This window comes from Bufo gargarizans, chromosome 6 (genome assembly GCF_014858855.1).
Source record: "Bufo gargarizans isolate SCDJY-AF-19 chromosome 6, ASM1485885v1, whole genome shotgun sequence".
NCBI lineage: Eukaryota > Metazoa > Chordata > Amphibia > Anura > Bufonidae > Bufo > Bufo gargarizans.
In genome coordinates, this window is record NC_058085.1 from 355,989,344 (window position 1) to 356,011,871 (window position 22,528).

At 46.7% G+C, this 22,528-nt stretch overlaps 1 protein-coding gene across 1 annotated transcript in view; it reads left to right on the top strand.

Moving 5' to 3' along the window:
- The window catches only part of KNDC1 (kinase non-catalytic C-lobe domain containing 1), a 113,087-nt gene that overhangs the window by 77,369 nt on the left and 13,190 nt on the right, over positions 1-22,528 (top strand). The window contains 8 exon segments of the mRNA XM_044298019.1: positions 2,809-2,902; positions 4,834-4,931; positions 6,143-6,333; positions 10,203-10,316; positions 12,083-12,230; positions 13,921-14,088; positions 16,571-16,786; positions 21,836-21,918. Coding sequence (XP_044153954.1) covers positions 2,809-2,902; positions 4,834-4,931; positions 6,143-6,333; positions 10,203-10,316; positions 12,083-12,230; positions 13,921-14,088; positions 16,571-16,786; positions 21,836-21,918 — 1,112 coding nt within the window.

The window sequence follows — 22,528 nt, forward strand, 5'->3', positions numbered from 1 at the left end:
TACTACAGGCCCAGTGACGTCACGACTAGTATCAATGGCCTGGGCGGGGCTAAGCTCCATTCAAGTGAACAGAGCTTAGCCCCGCCCAGGCCATTGATACTAGTCGTGACGTCACTGGGCCTGCGGTAAACAGCGAGATGGCCGCAGCACTACTGCCAGCGCCGCTGCCTTCTCAAACAGCTGATCGGCGGGGGTCCCGGGTGTCGGACCCCTGCTGATCAGATGCTGATGATCTATCCAGAGGATAGATTATCAGTTTAAAAAAACTGCAGAACTCCAAGTTGCTTGTACTTTAGAATCAATCAATCTTTGATTGTAATTAAAAAATTAAAAAAAAATCTGGTCTCTACTACTATATCAATGTGACAGAGCTGAGCTGTAGTGTAAAGCATAGGGAGGGTAATAAAAAAAAAAACAAGCGATGAGACCAGAGATGGATTTCAGACTTGCACTCCCATGGGCTGCAGTCAGTGATCATAGCTGTTCCTCACCGATCACAATAGCAGGGCGAGGGGACGGGTATGGACATGTACATTACCGATGTGCAGTCAGCAGCAGTATTGTCCATGTACAGCTTGGGGAGGTCACAGTCAGTTATTGCAGGGGTTAATGAATATTCCTCTCCATTATGATTGCCCACTAGTTATGCAGCGTGTTGTGCCCCAGAGCGTTACTACTGTAACCGGGGGCAAGAATTTGGAACCATAGGAAGCCATTTTTTTGGAGAATGTGGAAGTCTATGTTCGGTCCTTTAGAATACTTAGAACTATACAGACGCTTGGCTTCTTCTCTTCCCTCTTCTGCAGACACCTCCATAGAAGTTTCTCCTGTACTTGTATTAGTACAGACATCCGGAACCCTTTAATGACACCCCCCATGCACCCTTAGGTGGCCAAGCACATTACAGGGGGGCTCCACTTTGTCAAGCGTCCATCTAAGGCTGGGTTCACATCACGTTGTTCCCATCCGTTTTAGGCTACTTTCACACTGGCGTTTTGGCTTTCCGTTTGTGAGATCCATTCAGGGCTCTCACACGCGGTCCAAAACGGATCAGTTTTGCCCTAATGCATTCTGAATTGAAAAGGATCCGCTCAGAACGCATCAGTTTGCCTCCGTTTTGTCTCCTTTCCGCTCTGGAGGCCGCTTGCAGCGTTTTGCTGTCCGTCTGACGAAACTGAGCCAAACGGATCCGTTCTGACACACAATGTAAGTCAATGGGGACGGATCCGTTTGTATTATCTTTACATAGCCAAGACGGAACCGTCTTGAACACCACTGTAAGTCAATCGGGACGGATCCGTTTTCTATGACATAATAGAAAACGGATCCGTTTTCCATTGACTTTCAGTGGTGTTCAAGACGGTTCCGTCTTGGCTATGTTAAAGATAATAAAAAAAGATGCGTTCTGAACGGATGCAGACGTTTGTATTATTTGAACGGATCTGTCTGTGCAGATCCATGACGGATCCGCACCAAACACGAGTGTGAAAGTAGCCTAACATATACGTCAAACGGATGCTTCAGACTGATGCTATTCAGTGGCATCTGTTCACTAGAGAGTTCTGTTAACCATTGTTAAAAATAATAATAATAATTTGTCTGACATATACGTGAAACGTGATGTAAACCCAGCCTAATAAGCTGATCACAATGTGTCCCCCACACTTGGCTGTAGTCTGAATGGGGACTTGGTGGTAAATGTTCAGCTCCTCGGCAGCGCCACCCGGGGGGAGAGAAGCCATTTGTAGTCGATTGTAGTCCCTATCCTTAGGATGGAGGATACGTGTCTGACTACTGGGGCCCCCGCCCGGCACAAGAACGAGGCCCATGCTCCCCCATTTGAATGGAGCTGCAGACACGCATGTGTGTCCACCACTCCATTCTTCTCTATGGGCTCAGTGGCCAATTCTGCAGATATCTGCAGGTTCGGCCAAGTATTGTCTAGTGTGTATATAGGCCCCTAAGGCTCCATTCACACGTCCGCATCTGTTCCGCAGTTGTGCGGAACGGCTGCGGACCCATTCATTCTCTATGGGGACGGAATGGATTCAGACAGTACACAGTGGCATTACCGGAGTGCGCCGACGATCTTCCGGTCCGCGGCCCTGGAAAAAAATAGAACATGTCCTATTCTTGTGCTGCAATTGCGCACAAGAATAGCCATTTCTATGGGGGTGCCGGCCGGCTGTATTGGGGATCCGCAATACACTACGGACGTGTGTATGGACCCTGAAGGACGAAACCTGGACACCTGCGGACCCTGGAGTTTAGCAATGCAAATGCTTCCTCCTAGACCTTCCGTTTATTTCAGTGGAAGGAGCAGTCGGGGAGGAACGGCTGCAGTAATATAATGAAAGGCTTAGACGCCAGTGAGACGAAATGTAATGTCTCATCCGAGCTACTGACCCACACAATAGGCCGATTATCATTAACAAACGCATCTTGTTAGGACGGCGCTTTTCACAGGTACAGATGACGCCCCCGCCTGCCACTTACAGCTCGCTAAAAATACCCTCCGTCCTCTGTAATTTTTAGCAGCAGTTCCATCATCGAGCACTTCAGCCGCTGAGACCACTTGTGGGGATAGGGGTCTCGACTCGCTGATTTCAGAAATGAATTGCATCCAGGTTTGGATCTTCTGGGAATGGTCCCTGGAACATCACATTGAAATCGGCGTGAGAATCTTATATTATAAAATGTACAGTCTAAAAAAAAATCTGGTGATAATCCATCAGGGATTAACATTTCAGAAAAGAAAAGACGGATTTAGTTTTAAATGTGTGAAAAATGTAATTTCTGACTTTGCAGGAACTTGAACAGCAGCTTATGATCGAAACGAAAAATTACAGGAAAACTGTGAAACTTTACCAGAATCTGATGCTGAAGGGGAAGAGGAGTAAAGGTAAATGACACCATCTCATGGGGGGTGTTTGGGGTAGAAATCTGAAAGATGGAGGATTATCAGACATCATAGAAAAATATGAATTCCCTAATTTCTTCTGCATCCGGTCACACCAAGCCTCCAGCCACCATGATGTAATTGTATCGCATGGATTAGCTGGCATTAAAGGAGTTCTCCAGGATATTGATATTGATCGCCTGTCCTCAGGATAGGCCATCGGCATCTGATTGATGTGAGGCCAACGCACCGCGTCCCTGCCAGTGTGTAGTGGGCAGAGCTGGTTACTACAGCACCAATGAAGAGAAAGGGAGCAGCGCTGCAGTTACAAGCTCCATCCACTACACAACGGATGGCGCTACTCTGAAACAACTGAGACCCTCGCCGATCACATATTATTAAGGATAGACAATCAGTATTAAAGGGCATCTGTCAGCAGATTTGTATCTGGCTGACCTGTGACATGTAGGGTTGCCAAGATACCAAAATTTTTATTAAATTTCGATACCATAAAAAAGTATTGCGAAGGTATCTGTGTTGGTCCCATGTTCATATGTGCCCGCATTGCTGAGAAAAATGATGTTTTAATATATGCAAATGACCTCCAGGAGCAACGGGGACATTACTAGAGGCTCTGCTCTCTCTGAAACTCTTCACTTTGACAGGGCCAGGTGTGATGACATTTACACTGCCTGGTCCTGTCAATCAAAGTGTAGAGGATGCAGCAATTGCAGAGAGAGAAGAGCCTCTAGGAGTAACGGCGACGCCCCCGTTGCTCCTAGAGGCTCATTTGCATATATTAAAACATAATTTTTCTCAGCAATGTGGACACATATGAACATGGGACCAACACAGTTGACTTCAGCTGCCAAGCGCACATCTAACAGGTCAGCCTTTTAAAATCCTGGACAACCCCTTACAGTTACATCATAATGACTGGGCACAGGAACAGGTGCCCAATATTGACTAACGACCATAGTCTCCTACAGTGATTGATTGGCTGCAGTGGCCATATATCCGTGTCAAGAAGCAGCAGGCGGTAGAGACCAGTGGGGCACCCGGGAATTGTCTGAACTGGAGCAGTGGGGATGGGTATTACTACTTCTGTTATTTTATAACACTCTAATTCAGGGCTGGCCAACCTGCGGCCCTCCAGCTGTTGTCTAACTACAATTCCCCCAATGCCCTTCTGTAGGCTGATAGCTGTAGGCTGTCTGGGCATGCTGGGAGTTGTAGTTTTGCAACATCTGGAGAGCCACAGGTTGGCCAGCCCTGCTCTAATTGGTATTCAAAATATTTTTTGACGGCTGGAGAACCCTTACATTTAACTATATATTTGCTGCAAAATGCTCTAAACTAAAAAAATAAAATAAAATTGTGATATGCTCCTCACCTCATTCACTGGCTCTGCTCTCTGTGCTTACATCACAGCCGCCGCAGCCAATCACTGTCCTTACTGGTCTTGTCCCATGTACCACTGAGGACAGTGATTGGCTACAGTGGTCACATGCCGTTTACCTGACAGCATCAGTGTACTCAAACAGCAGGAACAGGACCAGGGAACTAAGCTACGGGCACGTGGTGGCTCAGTGGTTATCCAACCATAGACAATATCTGCATGGAGTTTGTATGTTCTCCCCGTGTTTGCCTGAGTTTCCTCCGGTTTCCTCCCGCACTCCAAAGACATACTGATAGGGACCTTAGATTGTGAGCCCCATTGGGGGCACAGTGATGCCCCCAATGGGTCTGTAAAGCGCTGCGGAATATGTCAGCGCTATATAGGTGAGTATATGATAAGAAGAAGCTAGTAGAGGAGGTACGCAATGATTTTTATTTATTTTTGTATTTTAAAGCGCTCTGTGGCACTGACCAAATTTATAATTATCTCGGACAAATCCTTTACTTTAATACTCATTTATAATTTTTTCCCGTAGGCTCTGATGTGAAAGAATTGTTACCCAAACTTAAAGGTCATTTGGAAGAAATGAAATCAAAGGTGCAGTTTCTTGAACTGGCCAAAAAATTACTGCAGGTAAAGCTATTGTCATAAAATTCTTCTTGAGGACGTGCGAGTTGGGCTTAAACTATATTTTTCTCTGCATACCCCACAAAAGAACAATTCTGCTGTATGTACTTTGTATCGCTCCTCTGTTATTCCCCTGGAAATGTATGAAGCAATTAACTGCTGGGTGTTGTAAGAGAGCGTGTCCGACTGTAGGGGTACACCCAGGGGTATGGTAAGATCTAGTTGTCATACCTTTTCCAGGAGGAATAAAAGAGGAACTTCACAATGCAGAGGAAAGATGCTTTAGAGTTGTTATTTAATGAAGAATACAAGTACCGGTATTCACTAAAGTACTTTTACAAATGTCCGGGTACTTTCACACTACAATGTCAACCAGAGGGAACTGCAGGAGGATTTCCCCATGTATGCCTCTGTATATACAAACAGCGGCACCAATTGCCCATAGGTCCCCATGTTAAATAAGCATATACCATGTAGTAATTTTTATTTTTTATTTTATTTTACTGGACGTCTCCACACTAATCCATGCAGTAAACAAAAAAGGTATCCCAATGTATACTAGACAAGGGTCTTCTTTTGGCCACCATCGAGTAAATGGGAGCCTTTGACCATGTTTGTTGTAAGTGCCAGGCGTTTTCCTGATGCATACAGTAAGGCCTCATGCACACGGCCGTTGGGCGGCCTGCAAGCGGCGGGGTCGGCAATCCACGGCTGCCAGCTGTGTGCACCACGCATCACGGATGCAGACCCATTCACTTGAATGGGTCCGCAATTCCGGAGATGCGGGACGCAGTCACAGAACAGAACACCGGAAGTACTACGGAGTGCTTCCGCTGTGTTTCTTTCCGTTGTTCTGCACGGCAAATAAATATGACATGTCATTTTTTTTTGCGGTGCGGACAGACCACGGACCTACTCAAGTTGAATGGGTCCTGCCCGCCATGCATTGCGATCCCCAATGCATGGAACGGCCGTGTGCATGAGGCCTAAAACGGACGCTACAAAATGCAGTGTGAATGTAGCCTTAAAAGGGAGTCCCCATATACCTGTAAATAAAGCCACCTGCCTCTATAGATGTGCGCTTGTCATCAGATTCGAATCCTCTTTGTCCCGTCTTCATACAAGCCCCCCGTTGTGAGAAATAAACTTTTCTGCACCTTGGCTATGATCGATTCTCCTTACCATTCCATCATTAATTGTATTCTCTCTTCTTGAAGGTTTCTTACGCCGAACAATGGGGGCTGGAGTCTCGGGAGCTCCCAACAGTGGCTAACCTTGCATCTCTGAGCTCCTCTGAAAATGATGCCTTTGTGCTCATGTATAATGAGAAAGGTCATAAGCGAGACCACACATCAAAGAACCTCCAAGCTGGGACCCCTCTGGGGCTGCTGGTGCACCTCTACTCCAGGTACAATCCACCGTGTGTCGCATGGAGATCTTGTCGTTTTATGTCACTTTGATCCTCCTGAAAGTCAACATTCAAAGAGATCAGGAGTAAAACAGGCAAAGATGAAACGGCATGAATGACTATGGAGGTCTCGTCGTCTGTTTTACACTGTGTGTGGATTTTACATGAGAGACGGGTAGATGGGAGTCTTGGATGTATCCATGCAAATAACCTGCCTCTTCTGAGACCTCCCCGAACCATGTCCATTACAACACAACCAAAAATCTCTGGTCCTGGATAGACATCAGGTTTAAAGGGACCCTCCAGTTCACGATAAAAAAAAAAAATCACATTAACTGATGATTACCTGGTGATCTCATTTGATATTTTCAGCTGCAGATCTGTAAATTCTCGGACTCCTCTTCTACCATCCAAGATGGTCGCACCACTTCTTCCACCACTTCCTGTTGGTCCAGCCTTGCACTTGGATTGGTTAGCAGTGCTAGCCAATCGGAGGCAGCAGGAATCGTTTTGGACTACCAAATGCACAGTATGCACCTGAGAAGCGGTGCGGCCATCTTGGCTTACAGAGGAAAAGATGACTTCTTAAACCGGAGGGTCTCTTTAAAGACTGTGGACACCTTCAAGGCACTTTTTTATGATTACATTTTACTCATTTTGGGCTAAAAAATATATATTTTTTCAATTAGTCTTTATTATAAATATTCAGCTGTTTCCAAGCTGTAACTTTCTTTTCTTTAAATCCCCATCATCTGATGGCTCATGTGTAGCTCTGATCTCCTGACCTCATAAACTCTCTTTATAGCTCAATTCTTGTCAAACTGATAAGACTACAGCTTAAGGCCTCATGCACACTGACCGTTGTGTGCATCCGTGGCCGTTGTGCCGTTTTCCGTTTTTTTTCGCGGACCCATTGATTTTCAATGGGTCCGTGGAACCATTCGGAAAATGCACCGTTTTGCAGCCGAGGCCGTGATCCGTGTATCCTGTCCGTCAAAAAAATAGGACCTGTCCTATTTTTTTGACGGACAACGGTTCACGGACCCATTCAAGTCAATGGGTCCGTGAAAGAACACGGATGCACACAAGATTGGCATCCGTGTCCGTGATCCGTGGCCGTAGGTTGCTTTCATACAGACGGATCCGAAGATCCGTCTGCATAAAAGCTTTTTCTGATCTAAGTTTTCACTTCGTGAAAACTCATTTCCGACAGTATATTCTAACACAGAAGCGTTCCCATGGTGATGGGGACGCTTCTAGTTAGAATACACTGCAAACTTTGTACAAGACTGCCCCCTGCTGCCTGGCAGCACCCGATCTCTTACAGGGGGATATGATAGCACAATTAACCCCTTCAGGTGCGGCACCTAAAGGGGTTAATTGTACTATCATATTCCCCTGTAAGAGATCAGGGCTGCCAGGCAGCAGGGGGCAGACCCCCCCCCCCCCCCTCCCCAGTTTGAATATCGTTGGTGGCACAGTGTGCGCCCACCATCGCCCCCCCTCCCTCCCTCTATTGTAATAAATCGTTGGTGGCACAGTGTGCCCCCACCATCGCCCCCCCCTCCCTCTCTCTATTGTATTAAATCGTTGGTGGCACAGTGTGCCCCCACCATCGCCCCCCCCTCCCTCTATAGCAGTAACATTGGTGGCAGTGTGCGGTCTCCCATTCCCCCCCCCCCCCCATCATTGGTGGCAGCGGAGTTCCGATCGGAGTCCCAGTTTAATCGCTGGGGCTCCGATCGGTAACCATGGCAACCAGGAAGCTACTGCAGCCCTGGTTGCCATGGTTACTTAGCAATAGTACAACAGTAGAAGATTCATACTTACCTGCTTGCTGCTGCGATGTCTGTGAACGGCCGGGAGCTCCTCCTACTGGTAAGTGACAGTTCTTTAGCAATGCGCCGCACAGACCTTTCACTTACCAGTAGGAGGAGCTCCCGGCCGGACACAGACATCGCAGCAGCAAGCAGGTAAGTATGAATCTTCTACAATTGTACTATTGCTAAGTAACCATGGCAACCAGGGCTGCAGTAGCGTCCTGGTTGCCATGGTTACCGATCGGAGCCCCAGCGATTAAACTGGGACTCTGATCGGAACTCCGCTGCCACCAATGATGGGGGGGGGGGGGGGGAAATGGGAGACCGCACACTGCCACCAATGTTACTGCTATAGAGGGAGGGGGGGGGGGCGATGGTGGGGGCACACTGTGCCACCAATGATTTAATACAATGGGGGGGGGCGATGGTGGGGGCACACTGTGCCACCAACGATTTAATACAATAGAGGGAGGGAGGGGGCGGCGATGGTGGGCGCACACTGTGCCACCAACGATATTCAAACTGGGGAGGGGGGGGGGGTCTGCCCCCTGCTGCCTGGCAGCCCTGATCTCTTACAGGGGAATATGATAGTACAATTAACCCCTTTAGGTGCCGCACCTGAAGGGGTTAATTGTGCTATCATATCCCCCTGTAAGAGATCGGGTGCTGCCAGGCAGCAGGGGGCAGTCTTGTACAAAGTTTGTAGTGTATTCTAACCTGAAGCGTCCCCATCACCATGGGAACGCCTCTGTGTTAGAATATACTGTCGGATCTGAGGTTCACGAAGTAGCTCATATCCGACAGTATATTCTAACATAGAGGCGTTCCCATGGTGATGGGGACGCTTCAAGTTAAAATATACCATCGGATTGGAGAAAACTCCAATCCGATGGTATAAAAGAACTCCAGACTTTACATTGAAAGTCAATGGGGACGGATCCATTTGAAATGGCACCATATTGTGTCAACATCAAACGGATCCGTCCCCATTGACTTGCATTGTAATTCAGGACGGATCCGTTTGGCTCCGCACGGCCAGGCGGACACCAAAACGACTTTTTTTTTCATGTCCGTGGATCCTCCAAAAATCAAGGAAGACCCACGGACGGAAAAACGGTCACGGATCACGGACCCCGTTTTTGCGTACCGTGAAAAAAAAACTGTCGTGTGCATGAGGCCTAAAGGGATTGTCTCACTTCAGCAAATTGCATTTATCATGTAGAGAAAGTTAATAAAAGGCACTAATGTATTGCGATTGTCCATATTACTTCCTTTGCTGGCTGGATTCATTTTTCCATCACATTATACACTTCTGCAGGAGTGCGCATAGGCCGGCACTTTTTCCTATAGTGTGCAAGCACGGCCACCACTGCTGGATTGCAGGGTGGTCATAACCATGGAAAAATGAATCCAGCCAGTAAAGGAGGCAATGTGGACAATCACAATACATTAGTAAGTGCCTTGTAATAACTACATGATAAATGCTATTCATCTTTTGGAGGTCAGGAGATCTGCTTATGAGCCGTCAGATGCACCGCGGCTTTCTCGCAGCTTAGCCTAGGCCATGTGATGTGTCATGTTCATCGGTCATGTAGCCTAGGCGCAGCCGAGCCTCCTTGAAGTGAATGGGGCTGAGCTGTGATACCAAGAGCAGCCACTATACAGTGGACGGCGCTGTGCTTGGTCAGCAATCGGATCCTAGAGCAGGGATCAGCAACCTCCGGCTTTCCAGCTGTTCTGAAACTACAACTCCCATAATGCCCCATTCATTTCTATGGGAGTTAGAAGAACAGCCGAGCATATTGCATGCTGGGAGTTGTAGTTTCACAGCAGCTGGAGTGCTGATGACATATCCTAATTATATGGCCTCGCTGTATTAGATGTGAATACCTCTTTAAAGACTTGATTCGTTCCCCTTAAAGGAGTTGCACAGGATTAGAAGAACATGGCTGCTTACATTGTAGTATGTGCCTTTTATCATGATGTATTGTGGCTTTTGTTCCAGTAGTCACTCATTTTCATCGTGTTTTATGCTCTTTTTTTTCCTAGAAATGCTGTGGTGGACGGCTACGTTCAGCAGTTCTTCTACGCCTTCCGTTATGTCTGTTCCCAGGAGGATCTTCTGCGGTTCCTTGTCGACAGGATTAACAACACTTTGCCAAGGTTCTGTTTCTGTTTATTGAACGACAGTTTGGCTGCACTTTGTGCGCTTTTGGATGGGATATCTCTAGCCGTGTCCGCTCCCAAGCTTGGCCGTACACAAGACCTCTGGAGATAAGCGACCTCCGGAGGTGTCCGGCAGCCACTCATCTTACTCCCCGATAATGCAGCCTATCCATTCAGCCAGACAAAATGCTTCCAAAGCATTAGGCTACCTGCAGCCGCTGCAGATTCTCATATGGGGAATAAAGTAGCGTAATTACAGTACCCGCGAGGAGTACGAAATGAGACAAATCTCATGTACGCTCTTTTTCTTCCGTGCGGGCATTGACCTGTCAAACGGACATGCAGTTTTTGGTGCGGAAACGCACAAAAATCTGTGCAGAATAATAGCATTCTGAATACAGAATGCTTAGTAAAATAGCGCTGAAGGGGTTACAAAAATAAAAATTTAACTCGCCTTAATCCACTTGATCGCGCAGCTGGCATCTCCTTCTGTCTCCATCTTAGCTGTGTGGAGGAACAGGACCTGTGGTGACGACCTCCAGCGCTATTGTACTATGCATTCTGTATTCAGAATGCTATTATTTTCCCTTATAACCATGTTATAAGGGAAAATAATAATGATCGGGTCTCCATCCCGATTGTCTCCTAGCAACCGTGCGTGAAAATCATTTCTATGGGGCCTGCGTTACGTGAAAAACGCACAAAATAGAGCATGCTGCGATTTTCACACAACGCATAAGTGATGCGTGAAAATCGCCGCTCATGTGAACAGCCCCGAAGAAATGAATAGGTCGGGATTCAGTGCGGGTGCAATGCGCGCATTGCATCCGCGTGGAATACTCGCCCATGTGAAAGGGGCCTTAAAGTGAACATCTGCCCATTTTTCTCCGAATAGGCCTCACATTCTGTGTTTTTTCATTTTCTTATTATACATCATGGTTTATTCGTACATCGTGGTTATGTAGCGGTTTTTGGTGCAGTTTTTTTCTGAAACGAATGCAAGGTTGTAGCATTTTGCGTCAAATTTCTGAAAAATCATGAGAAACAAGTTGCAGTGTAAAAAACTATTTGCATGTGTATTTTTGCTGGGAATTTGCTACGAATTTTACCCGAGGCATTGCAACACATGAAACCCATAGTAGAGTTTCTGCACCAGAAATTGACACGCTACAGATGTAATTTCCGCAGCAGTTTTTTATTTTTATTTTTATTTTTATTTTTTCACTGTGTCTCAATGAGATTTGTTTTTTATTTATTAGCATGTACTGTACGTCCGTGTGACCATAACCTTCCAGCATCCGGAGCTCCAATTCCCCTGTATAGCCACTAGAGGGCACTCACGGTCTTAGTAACTGCCCAGTATGCAGGTCACATACCTTTGGAGCTCTGTATCGGAGAAATGGACCTCTGATCGCTATAAAGATGTGTTTGGAGATTAATCGGCACAGAATTGTGGACCCGCAGATGATCTAATGATAAAAGGCGGGGTTCTTCTTTAAAATGACTCATGTCACAGCTTGCCCACTGCACTAATGAATACCATATTACAGTTCTTGAGCCAAGCAGGCAATGTTAAATACACATTACAGGCTAGCCACATGGGAAATGGTTGCGTAGGATAAGATGGGGGGGGTTTCACTTGCTTATTTGTCCACTTTCTATTTTTTGTTCTGCTCCTTCGTTTTATGTGAAGTTCTAGAAGTAGTTGTGATAGTGTGTATGGCGGACATTATTTTACCATGTTACGTTGTATCTGATTCTAGGGATGATATGGACCCCTCTTCTATGGATGCCAAAATGTATCATCGGTCACTTGTGCTGCTACAATCCTGGATTGAAGAATGCTGGCACATCGACTTCTCCATGAACCCAGATCTTCTAGACAAGCTCGAAGACTTAAGTAATTCCCAGGTGATTAACTGAGTTGATTTGAAGAACAGCCACACCAAGGCTGCTTTCACATGGTCGTTTTTGCCATTTTCTGCATTATTTTGCTGTTTTTTGCAGTGCTTTTTAACTTTTCATACAGCCAGCTGTTACTTTAAATGGGAGGTGAATGATGAACTTCAATGCAAAGCATTTCTTTTCTTTCTTTACTTTTTTTTTTTATTTTTATTTTTTTATATCATATTGTTTGTGTCTTTTATTGGTTTTGACACTAATGCAACATTGTCTAGATAGGATGTGTTTTCCGTCAATTTTCCCTCAGGCATCTCTATGGGAGATGAGAAATTTTATTTTTTAAAGAGTACCTTAAAAAATATGCTAAAAAAAACAAAACACTGCAAAATGTAAATAATGGTCTCATACATCACTAGAGATGAGCAAAGTTCTTGAAAATTCGATTCGGCTGCTTCTCAGAATTTTGCCCCAAAAAATTTGATTTGTGAAAAAGTAATTTCTTTGTAAGTAGTGGGTGTAATGACAGGGACCGGCAATTGCGCTGCTCCCCCTCATTGTACGCCTCAGATGCCGCGTTCATCACTGATGATGACATCTGACATTTAATATTAAGGTCTGTAATTTAAAAAAATTAAATCATCCTTACCTCATCTATTTGATCATGAAGAGCCTGCCGCCGGCGCTGCCATCTTGATTGAAGATTCAGCACAAAATCTTGTGCGTCGAGTGATGACGTCATACGTTACTGTTCTGTCTTCATACACGTTCACACAGTGTGCAGTCTGACATTCAGCATATACCATTCCTGTCCTCCAAATAAGAGGACTGTTCTTTGTAGTCTAACTTGTTTAGTGGCAAAACAGGATTGTTTGGTAAAACTACAAAAATACAAATGGCATGTAGAAGTATAAAGTATAGAATGCATGTACTATAACATTTACATTAACACTGAAGCACATGGTAAAATGGCTGCCTGTACATAAGATTACATGTCTAGCTAACAGTAGTAACCACTCCCTGAGTAACAATTGCAACTGACTAGACAGCTCTGCAGCACACAATATCCCTGAAACAAAGGTAGATCTCTCACCAGATATGCTTTTACAAGGATGGTGGAGTTTAAGATATGCAAAAGGCCAGCTCTGCTGATGTGTCCTGGAGACTGGAGGCCTCTATTTCCCAGGATGCTTTGCACTCCCACAATGCAGTGCACCACCCACAATGCAGTAGTCTTTGTAACAGGAAAAACAAAGTGTAATACAACTTAGCACCGCTAGATGGTGCTATAACCACATTAAACACTTCAGAATTACCAGAATGAACCATTTTCTAACCCTGCTGGGCAGAACAGTCACCATGCACAAGATTTTGCGCAGGATCTTCTATTAAGATGACGGTGGCAGCAGGCTCTACGTGCTCAAATAAATGAGGTGAATATGTTTTGTTTTTTTACCCTATTTCAGGGAAAATCGATTTGTAACCACTTCACGGCAAATTGAATTTTCTCTGAAATTCGGATTGAAACTTCGATTCACTCAGCAGTAGTATTATCACGTGTTTATTCTCCTTTTTTTTTTTTTTCTTTTTTTTTGGGTGGGTTAGAGAAAAATGTTACTGCTTTATGGCTGGCTTGCCCCCACACCACTAAAACTGGGGGCATAAAAATATTATAACTCTATGCATGCTTCAAACATTTCAGATTCTTCCAAAAGACGAGCGTGATGAATACCTGGTGTCCCTGCTGCAGGAGCTCTGCTGTAAGAAGTACACAATCTCCTCCCCCACCTCGAGTTCTGAGAAGAAGGAGGACACCAAATCATTGCACTCGCTCTGCACTAAGTTCTCCGAGGACAATGTTTCTAGAAAGGTTTGTTATTGTCCCTCACTTCTGTGACTGGCCCGGCATCTCCATATTATCTGATATCGGCGATCCCCACAGTCCCTACCCTCAGGCTCCATTAGGAGATTCTCTAATAACGGCCCATGTACCATATAATATTGAGTTCTGGTATTAATAAGGACCCGTCACCTCCCCTGACATGTCAGTTTTAGTAACTACTTGTATTCCCCAGGTAATAACCATTCTGGAGCTTCTATTCTTATGACTCTGTTATGTCATTCCTCTGTTATTACTACTAGAAGTTACGAATGAATTGTCAGCAGCTTGCAGTAAAGGTACTAATGGGTCTTCCCATACTGGTAACATCCAGTAATATCTTTACTTGTAGACTGCCGGCATTTTATTTGCAAACTTCTAACAGGAATAATAAAGGAATGGCACAACATAGAGACATAAGAATAGATGACAAAAGGATTCCCTCTTTGATGCTCTTCCGCTTCCTGTGTCATGCTCCGCCCTCTCAGGCCCAACATTAGGCATAACGTTGTATCCGTTGTGCCCAACATCCGTTGTGCCCACGGAGTAGAACCCCCACCGATCTAATCCACAGGGGATAGCTTGATATAACCTGAATTCCCCTATCCCAAATATAGTGGTATTGGAAAATACCGTAAATAAAGCCACCATAAAATGATGGTAAAAAAAACATGGGGTACATATATGAGCGGACGTACCTAAATAAATATGTAAATCGTCTGCTACATGGAGGCTTGAGAGCTAATACACAGAGAAGCCTTCCTGATAGATCGCCTCCGATGTAATAATTCTGGCAGCTATATAAAGGAATAGCCAACCTGCGCCTCTCCAGCTGGTGCAAAACTACAACTCCCAGCATGCCCGGACAGTCTACAGCTATCAGCCTACAGCAGGACATGGTGGGAGTTGTAGTTTTACAACAGCTAGAGAGCCGCAGGTTGGCCATCCCTGGTATCATCTGATGTAGTCCCAATAGTAGGGATATCTGTACTAACAAAACCACATATATTGGCGGGTTTACACGGCCTGATTGTCGGCTACATTATTGTGGACGAATGTTCCTACTAACGCTCGTTCCCGATAATCTTACCGGCTAAAGGTGCCGCAGATCACCCAATGAACGAGCAAAACATTTGTTCATCTGGTGAAACCGTTCTTTTTGCAGTCAAGTAACTTATATTTTCTGGGTAGCAGATTGCTCTGTCTAAAGCAGGCATGCTCAACCTGCGGCCTTCCAGCTGCTGCCAAACTACAACTCCCAGCATGCCTGAACAGCCTACAGCTATCAGCCTACAGCAGGGAATGGTGGGAGTTGTAGTTTTGCAACAGCTGGAGGGCCGCAGGGTGAGCATCCCTGGTCTAAAGGAACACTACCTTCCCGATAATCGTCTGCTTTCGGAGCGTGTAAACCCTCCCTAATAAAGCCCCCGTGGACAAGCTAACTCAGTCCGTTACATAATATCAAATACCAGAAAACCAATGTGCTACAACCGAAATGAATAGTAAAGCCAAGTTGGCGTGACGCACTTACATCTAAGTTAGGGCAGCATAGTACAGGTGAGAGGTTCCCTTTAAGAAACACTAGGAATGATTTAGGGTGTGAACGACGTGCCACATTTCAATCAACTGTTTGTTAGGGCTCATTCAGACGACCGTAGTGTTTTACGGACAGCACATGGCCGGCACTATGATAGAAATGCCTATTCTTGTCTGCAATTGTGGACAAGAATAGGACAAGCTCTATCTTTTTTGAGGGGCCACGGAACGGAACCACGGACGTGGACAGCACACAGTGTGCTGTCTGCATCTTTTGCGGCCCTGTTGAAATGAATGGGTCCGCTCCCGTTCCGCAAAACTGAGGAACGGATGCGGACCTAGAACTACGGACGTGTGATTGGACCCTTAAAATGATGGCATATGTGTGGTGCGACCATCCCAGAAATATTACCTTCCGTTCAGTATTAGTATTCTTTAGTCAACCTTTTCTTTTGCTTCTGCAAAACTTTTGATATATCGTAGTGACATATGAAAGGTTTTGATCGTTGCAGATACGACTGCTGAGACCCCTGCTGATCGCTAAAGCGAAGAGTTAGACGCACTGTCAATCCTCGCTACTGAAGATGGCCTGATAGACTTTCTTTTGAGTCCATCTTCAGCAGCGAGAAAAGACGGGGATCCTCTGGGCCCTTCTAACTTCTCATTTTAGAAATATGTCAGTGCCGGGGTCCCACTGATCTAAACCTTTGATATGGCACTATGATATAGCGGATGCTTTTCTAATGGGCAGTTACTCTTTGATTACCCCACTGCCATGATGCTCAACACTGGGGTATGTATTGGTAATGATGGAAAGATCCATCCAGTGCTCATACTGGTTTACCAAACTACCAGATGATGAACTGCTTTGTGTTCAACACCATTATCTGGAATTACTGGAAGTGAATGTCGCTCAGTGTTGTCCATTATTTTGCAGAGCTTTAACTGGAGACTCTCCAAAGGAAATGGGCTCCATCTACCTCATCACAGGGACAAACAGTACACCATATCTGCAGCTTTGCCTCGGCCGTGCTACCCTGGCCTTGTAGAAGACCTGTCCTCCTACTATATCAAGGGGGAGGACTGTGGAACATACTCTATCCACGAGTGCAGCGTTCAGCAAATTGCCACTCAACTGACTTTACTCCAAGAGGTTAGTATATTCTTATCACTACCTGCGAATATTAAAGGATCTCTCCCGAGAGTTTCTTCAGGGTGGACATACCTTAGGCTAATTCTGTGGTCTAGTACAAGGCATGGCAATGAAAACGTTTGATCAATTGCACATAGAAGGTTTTACCAGTCCCTGCAGATTTGACATGCATCCATCATTCCAAGTCAAACCCCAGAAGATCCAAACAGATCCGCTCTTAGGGTCCATTCAAGCGTCCGTAATGTATTGCATATCCGCAATACACCCGGCCGGCACCCCCATAAAACTGCCTATTCTTGTCCGCATAGAATAGGACATGTTCTATTTTTTTCCGGAACCGCGGACCAGAAGTTCGGGGCCGTGCCCCAGAAATGCAGATGCGGACAGCACACTGTGTGCTGTCCGGATCCATTCCTGCCCCATAGAGAATGAATGGGTCCGCACCCATCCCGGATAATTGCGGAACGGGTGCCGACACATTCTACGGACGTCTGAATGGAGCCTTAGACTTGTTGACCTTGTTTACAAACAATAAAGGGTCTGTGTTTTTTTGGATTAGATCTTTAATGAAGCCAAGTGGATACTTGTTCTGTATAGGACACATAAAATGCTGCACGTCCTGTTCCGAGCAGGCGTTCCGTCTGGATCTAAGTGTTCGAGGTGTATGTCCGAAGAGGCTGATATTATGCGCATGAGCCCGAGACTTCATACGTACTGGGTGCTAGTTCTAACATTGTTCAAGTTCCTCAGTATGTGTTTTTGGAGGTGTACAGATGATACTGGGAAATTAGCTAAGTCTCGCTTGCTGCTCACAGACAGGATATTGATTTCGGCACACTGGCTCTCTGAAGATCCACCATAGCGCAGAGCATGTACAGGAGAGTGGCAGGAGGGTATGCACTAAACCAGGTAGACCCTGCCAGTATGAAAAATTCTGGTCCCCCTGATAAGATATACCCGGACTAAGTGTCTCACATTTTGCTGAGGCTACATGGATCGCTATAATTATAGGGGGGCATTTACTAACAACCTTGTGGCAGTTTTTAAACGCCTATGAGACAATGTCGTCACACAGGCGTTTTTACGCCATTCTTACCAATGGGGATTTGGAAACGGGCGTAAATGATGATTGAAAACCACTCCAATCAGGGGCTGGAGTAGTTTATAAACTAGGTGCACGGACTGCCAGAGAATGCACCTAATTTATGACAAGGTGTGTCCCTCGTCATGAATTACGCACATCCTCTGGCAGTGCAGGGGCTATCGAAGACGGGCTTAAAACGACGGCCCTGTTAAGGACACATTGGGAGTTTCCCTTCAAAAACAATAGGATGCAGATGACACGGTTATGATGGAAGCCGTACAAGTGCAAGATCGTCATTGGGAGCTGTGCTGTAGCCACTGACATCTTTTATAGTGGGAAAGGCAATTCTCTGATGAAGGAAAGGTTTAGTTTAGCTCGGGGTGCCCCCACATGTTCAGGTTTTGTGTGACAATATATGAAGCCAAAATCAGGAATGGATCGTAAAAGGAGAGAAAGTATAAGGACGGATACGACTTCTCTGGATCAAAAAGCCTGAACATGCGGGCTTCCCCTCATTTCTGCTTATCATTTCCACGTGTAAGGCCTCGTTCACATTGCCATATCCGTTTGACATCTGTAGAAAATCCATCAGTGAAGAATTTGCATTTGGTCCTTGTGTCTGTTTTTTTTATTTCCAGAGCATCTCCTCCTAATGTTCTGTGAAACACGGGCAGAACACGGATCGTATGTTGTATCAGCGTTTTTTTTAATTATTGCGTGATAGGCGTCAGTGCTGTTTGATCCTCATCACGGACTACAGTAGTGCATGTCTCCATGATTTTTCCATTGACCCATGGTCAGTGAAAAACCACAGGTATGTGCGTTCAAACACATTGAAATCAATGGGTACGTGTGCTGTCCGTTGAGAATGCGGATAGCACATGTCAGTGAAAAATGGAAATGGGAACGAGGCCCATGAGATGGGTGAGTAAGGCCTCCTTCACATGAGCGATACAGAATGTGTCAGGATCTGTTCAGATGATGGGTGTGCATGTTCCAAATGATAGGTATGCATCTCATCTATGGAAGCCCAGATCACGGCAAAGATCGATCTACAAAATGGCCATTCAAAGCAGCAACTTTCACAGACCAACTGTGAAGGTCAAGTGGTGCCGAGAATCCTTGATGACCTCTACGCCGTAGGCGGTCAACCTGTGGAATGTGTTTTATGGGGTACCAGTAAGGTCTCATGGGGTACTATTGCTGTTGCCGTGGTTGTATTAGGCAGTAAAGTGTATGATCATGGCCCTTGCGGGGTACTTTAATGTGATTTGTTTATTTTGATGGTACTTGGTTTTTGGAAAACTGAGAAACACGTCACTTATGCTTGGTGTCTAGAAGCCTTGGTTCTGCTTTGTGGCATTTAAAAATGTCTATCTATTCTATCTATCCGTTATTACAAGATCAGTTGTATCAGTGACCACTAGGGGACAGTAAAGCACCTCATTTGCAGCTAATGATATAAGAACATTGAGCTAAACTGCTTCATTTGTGCAGTGATTTAAAGGGTATCTGTTCTTTCACAAACACCTTCTAACTTGTCAGAATGACATAGCAGAAGTATTGATTGGCACGGGTCTGCTCACTAGAATGAAGGGCGCAAGCATTTGTCTTCCCCTTCAGCCCTATTCAGAGGGTGGTGTATGGGTCACACAAGCATATTACATGTATAAGGCTAGCCGTGCCTCCCAACGGAGGATGACAAAGATCAGAGCTGATGGGGCATCAAGTTCAGCCAGGTGCTTATACCCCTTCTCTTTGACATTGGTGAGGGCCTCAGCACCCGGATTACCACTGGTCAAAACGTCTAACCTGTCACTGTGATGTATAGGAGTTCTCAGTTCACTTCCTTTTTGGTGCCGATACATACTATAACTGTAATCGGGCTGTCCTGGGTTTTTCTGAATGGTCTGCATCTGACACCCCACCGATCAGCAGTTTTGCAGTTGATCTGGAGCCAGGAGTCGGCGTTGGTTTCCAGCCAATGGCAGGTGGTGACGGGGACGAGCCTCCCTGGTATGGCAGATGACGCTAGGGAGGCTCGTCCCTGTAACCGCCTGCCATTGGCTGCCCCTTCCCCCGACACCGGATGTTTTCATCCGCGCATGGGGAGAAGCAGCAGCGGCGGCTGTGCTGGGACCAGGAGTGACGCGGGTGCCGTGGAGCCAGGTAAGTACATTGTGTGTGAGGGGAGGCATTTCAGGGGTCGGATAACCCCTTTAATGGCCTGTTATGAGGATAGGCCACAAATAGTAAAATCCTGGAAAAAAACTTTAATTACCGTAGTTGCTAAACAAGGGCGCCAGGGTAAAAGTCAAGCCAACTTATATATTTTTAGTTGCAAAGTTAAAATTCCGCTCCCCCTCCCCCCCCTCGCTGCTCCCCCACCCCCCTTGTGCCAGCAGCTCGGCTCCCCCACCCCCCCCTTGTGCCAGCAGCTCGGCTCCCCCACCCCCCCTTGTGCCAGCAGCTCGGCTCCCCCACCCCCCCTTGTGCCAGCAGCTCGGCTCCCCCACCCCCCCTTGTGCCAGCAGCTCGGCTCCCCCACCCCCCCTTGTGCCAGCAGCTCGGCTCCCCCACCCCCCCTTGTGCCAGCAGCTCGGCTCCCCCACCCCCCCCTTGTGCCAGCAGCTCGGCTCCCCCACCCCCCCTTGTGCCAGCAGCTCGGCTCCCCCACCCCCCCTTGTGCCAGCAGCTCGGCTCCCCCACCCCCCCCCCCTTGTGCCAGCAGCTCGGCTCCCCCACCCCCCCCCCCCCCCTTGTGCCAGCAGCTCGGCTCCCCCACCCCCCCCCTTGTGCCAGCAGCTCGGCTCCCCCACCCCCCCCTTGTGCCAGCAGCTCGGCTCCCCCACCCCCCCCTTGTGCCAGCAGCTCGGCTCCCCCACCCCCCCCTTGTGCCAGCAGCTCGGCTCCCCCACCCCCCCCTTGTGCCAGCAGCTCGGCTCCCCCACCCCCCTTGTGCCAGCAGCTCGGCTCCCCCACCCCCCTTGTGCCAGCAGCTCGGCTCCCCCACCCCCCTTGTGCCAGCAGCTCGGCTCCCCCACCCCCCTTGTGCCAGCAGCTCGGCTCCCCCACCCCCCTTGTGCCAGCAGCTCGGCTCCCCCACCCCCCTTGTGCCAGCAGCTCGGCTCCCCCACCCCCCTTGTGCCAGCAGCTCCGCTCCCCCTCCTCCTGACACCCGGAGTGCACAGCGTCCTTGGTTGCTATGATGCTGTGCACTCCGAGCGCCCGTCCTTAGTCGCACCAACTTACCTTTCCAGCAGGGGTGCCGATTACACTCCATCGTTCCGCTCTGCTCAGTGTCTGACTTCACACAGTGCGTCAGGTCACGGCGTGTGTACGTCAGGAAGTCAATGCAGCGCGGGACCATGGAATGTCCGAAGGCCCCCTGCTGGAAATGTGAGTATTGCGGGCCAGCGGGAGACCACGGAGCCGGAGTAATAGCGAGCCCTTCACTCCCGCTCCGTGGTCACGTGACGCAAACGAATCTTCGATACAAAAAATTTGCATCAAGGATTTTTTTTTGTCGAATTACTTGACTTTAATCGAGTAATCGTTTCAGCCCTACTCCAGGCCTTCTAAAACTACAACTCCCAGCATGCACAGTTGCTCAGCTTTTCTCAGAACTTTCATAGAAGTTAATGGAACATGCTAGGAGTTGTAGTTTCACAGCAACAGGAGTGCCAACCCCTACTTTTTTTTTTAGTTTTACATTTTTATTTTATTTTTTGCTATCTTGTAACTTGCTAGGAGTTAGTAATTGACTATGGAAATGCTGACCTATTTGCAGGTTATTAAATATAATTATGGAAATTACACTGTAAAATTGAACGCAAATTTACACGACTGCTGCCTCTCAGCTTAATTATATAGCTATTATGGTATCATTCCGTCAGATTTTTTTTCTTCAAGGATCGTTATTACTAAACTGTCTAATGATTTTTCATTACCTTTATGCTTCGTAGGAAATGTTTCAGAAGTGCCACCCTGTCAACTTCTTGAACTCAAGGGCAATAGGAGTTAAGGACAAATCCAGCAATGTTCCGAAGTAAGTCTGGAGATAGCGAGCCAAGGTCAGGTCTGTACATCAGGAGCCGTATTGTAAGGCTCTGTGCTGGGGGGGAGGTGAAAATAAAAATTCTTGGCCAAGTGAGATAGCCAAGCCCTGGTGCAGGTGTCGTGTTATAATGATCTCAAGATCTTCACCGAAGAGCAACATGACCCCCTTCTTCTACCGATTGGGGGGGAAGGGGGGGGGGGGGGCACAGATTCTCTGTATTAGCAAAACAGCAGAGAAAAGTATTGTACAATTTGGCTAATAGCCAACCATGGAAGAATATAGCCGACTCGTAGTATTCATGATGGAATTGTTTATCCCAACTCTTCCTGACACTTACAGTATATACATATATAACAGCATTGAGGCACGCTCTCCTTACTAGGAGTCCGCTGTATTCTATCATCGCTACTAGGAGTACATACTTGTATCTTTATTCTGAAAGGGCAGAATATTTTTCTTTAAAGTGGCACTGCACTTTAGGAAAACTTGTCAAATGTCATTGCAACATAGCAAGTTTTGATCAGTGGGGGTCTGAGTGCCAAGACCCCACCGATCGCTAGAACGAGGAGAGAGAAGGACTCGCATAGGGTACCTGTCA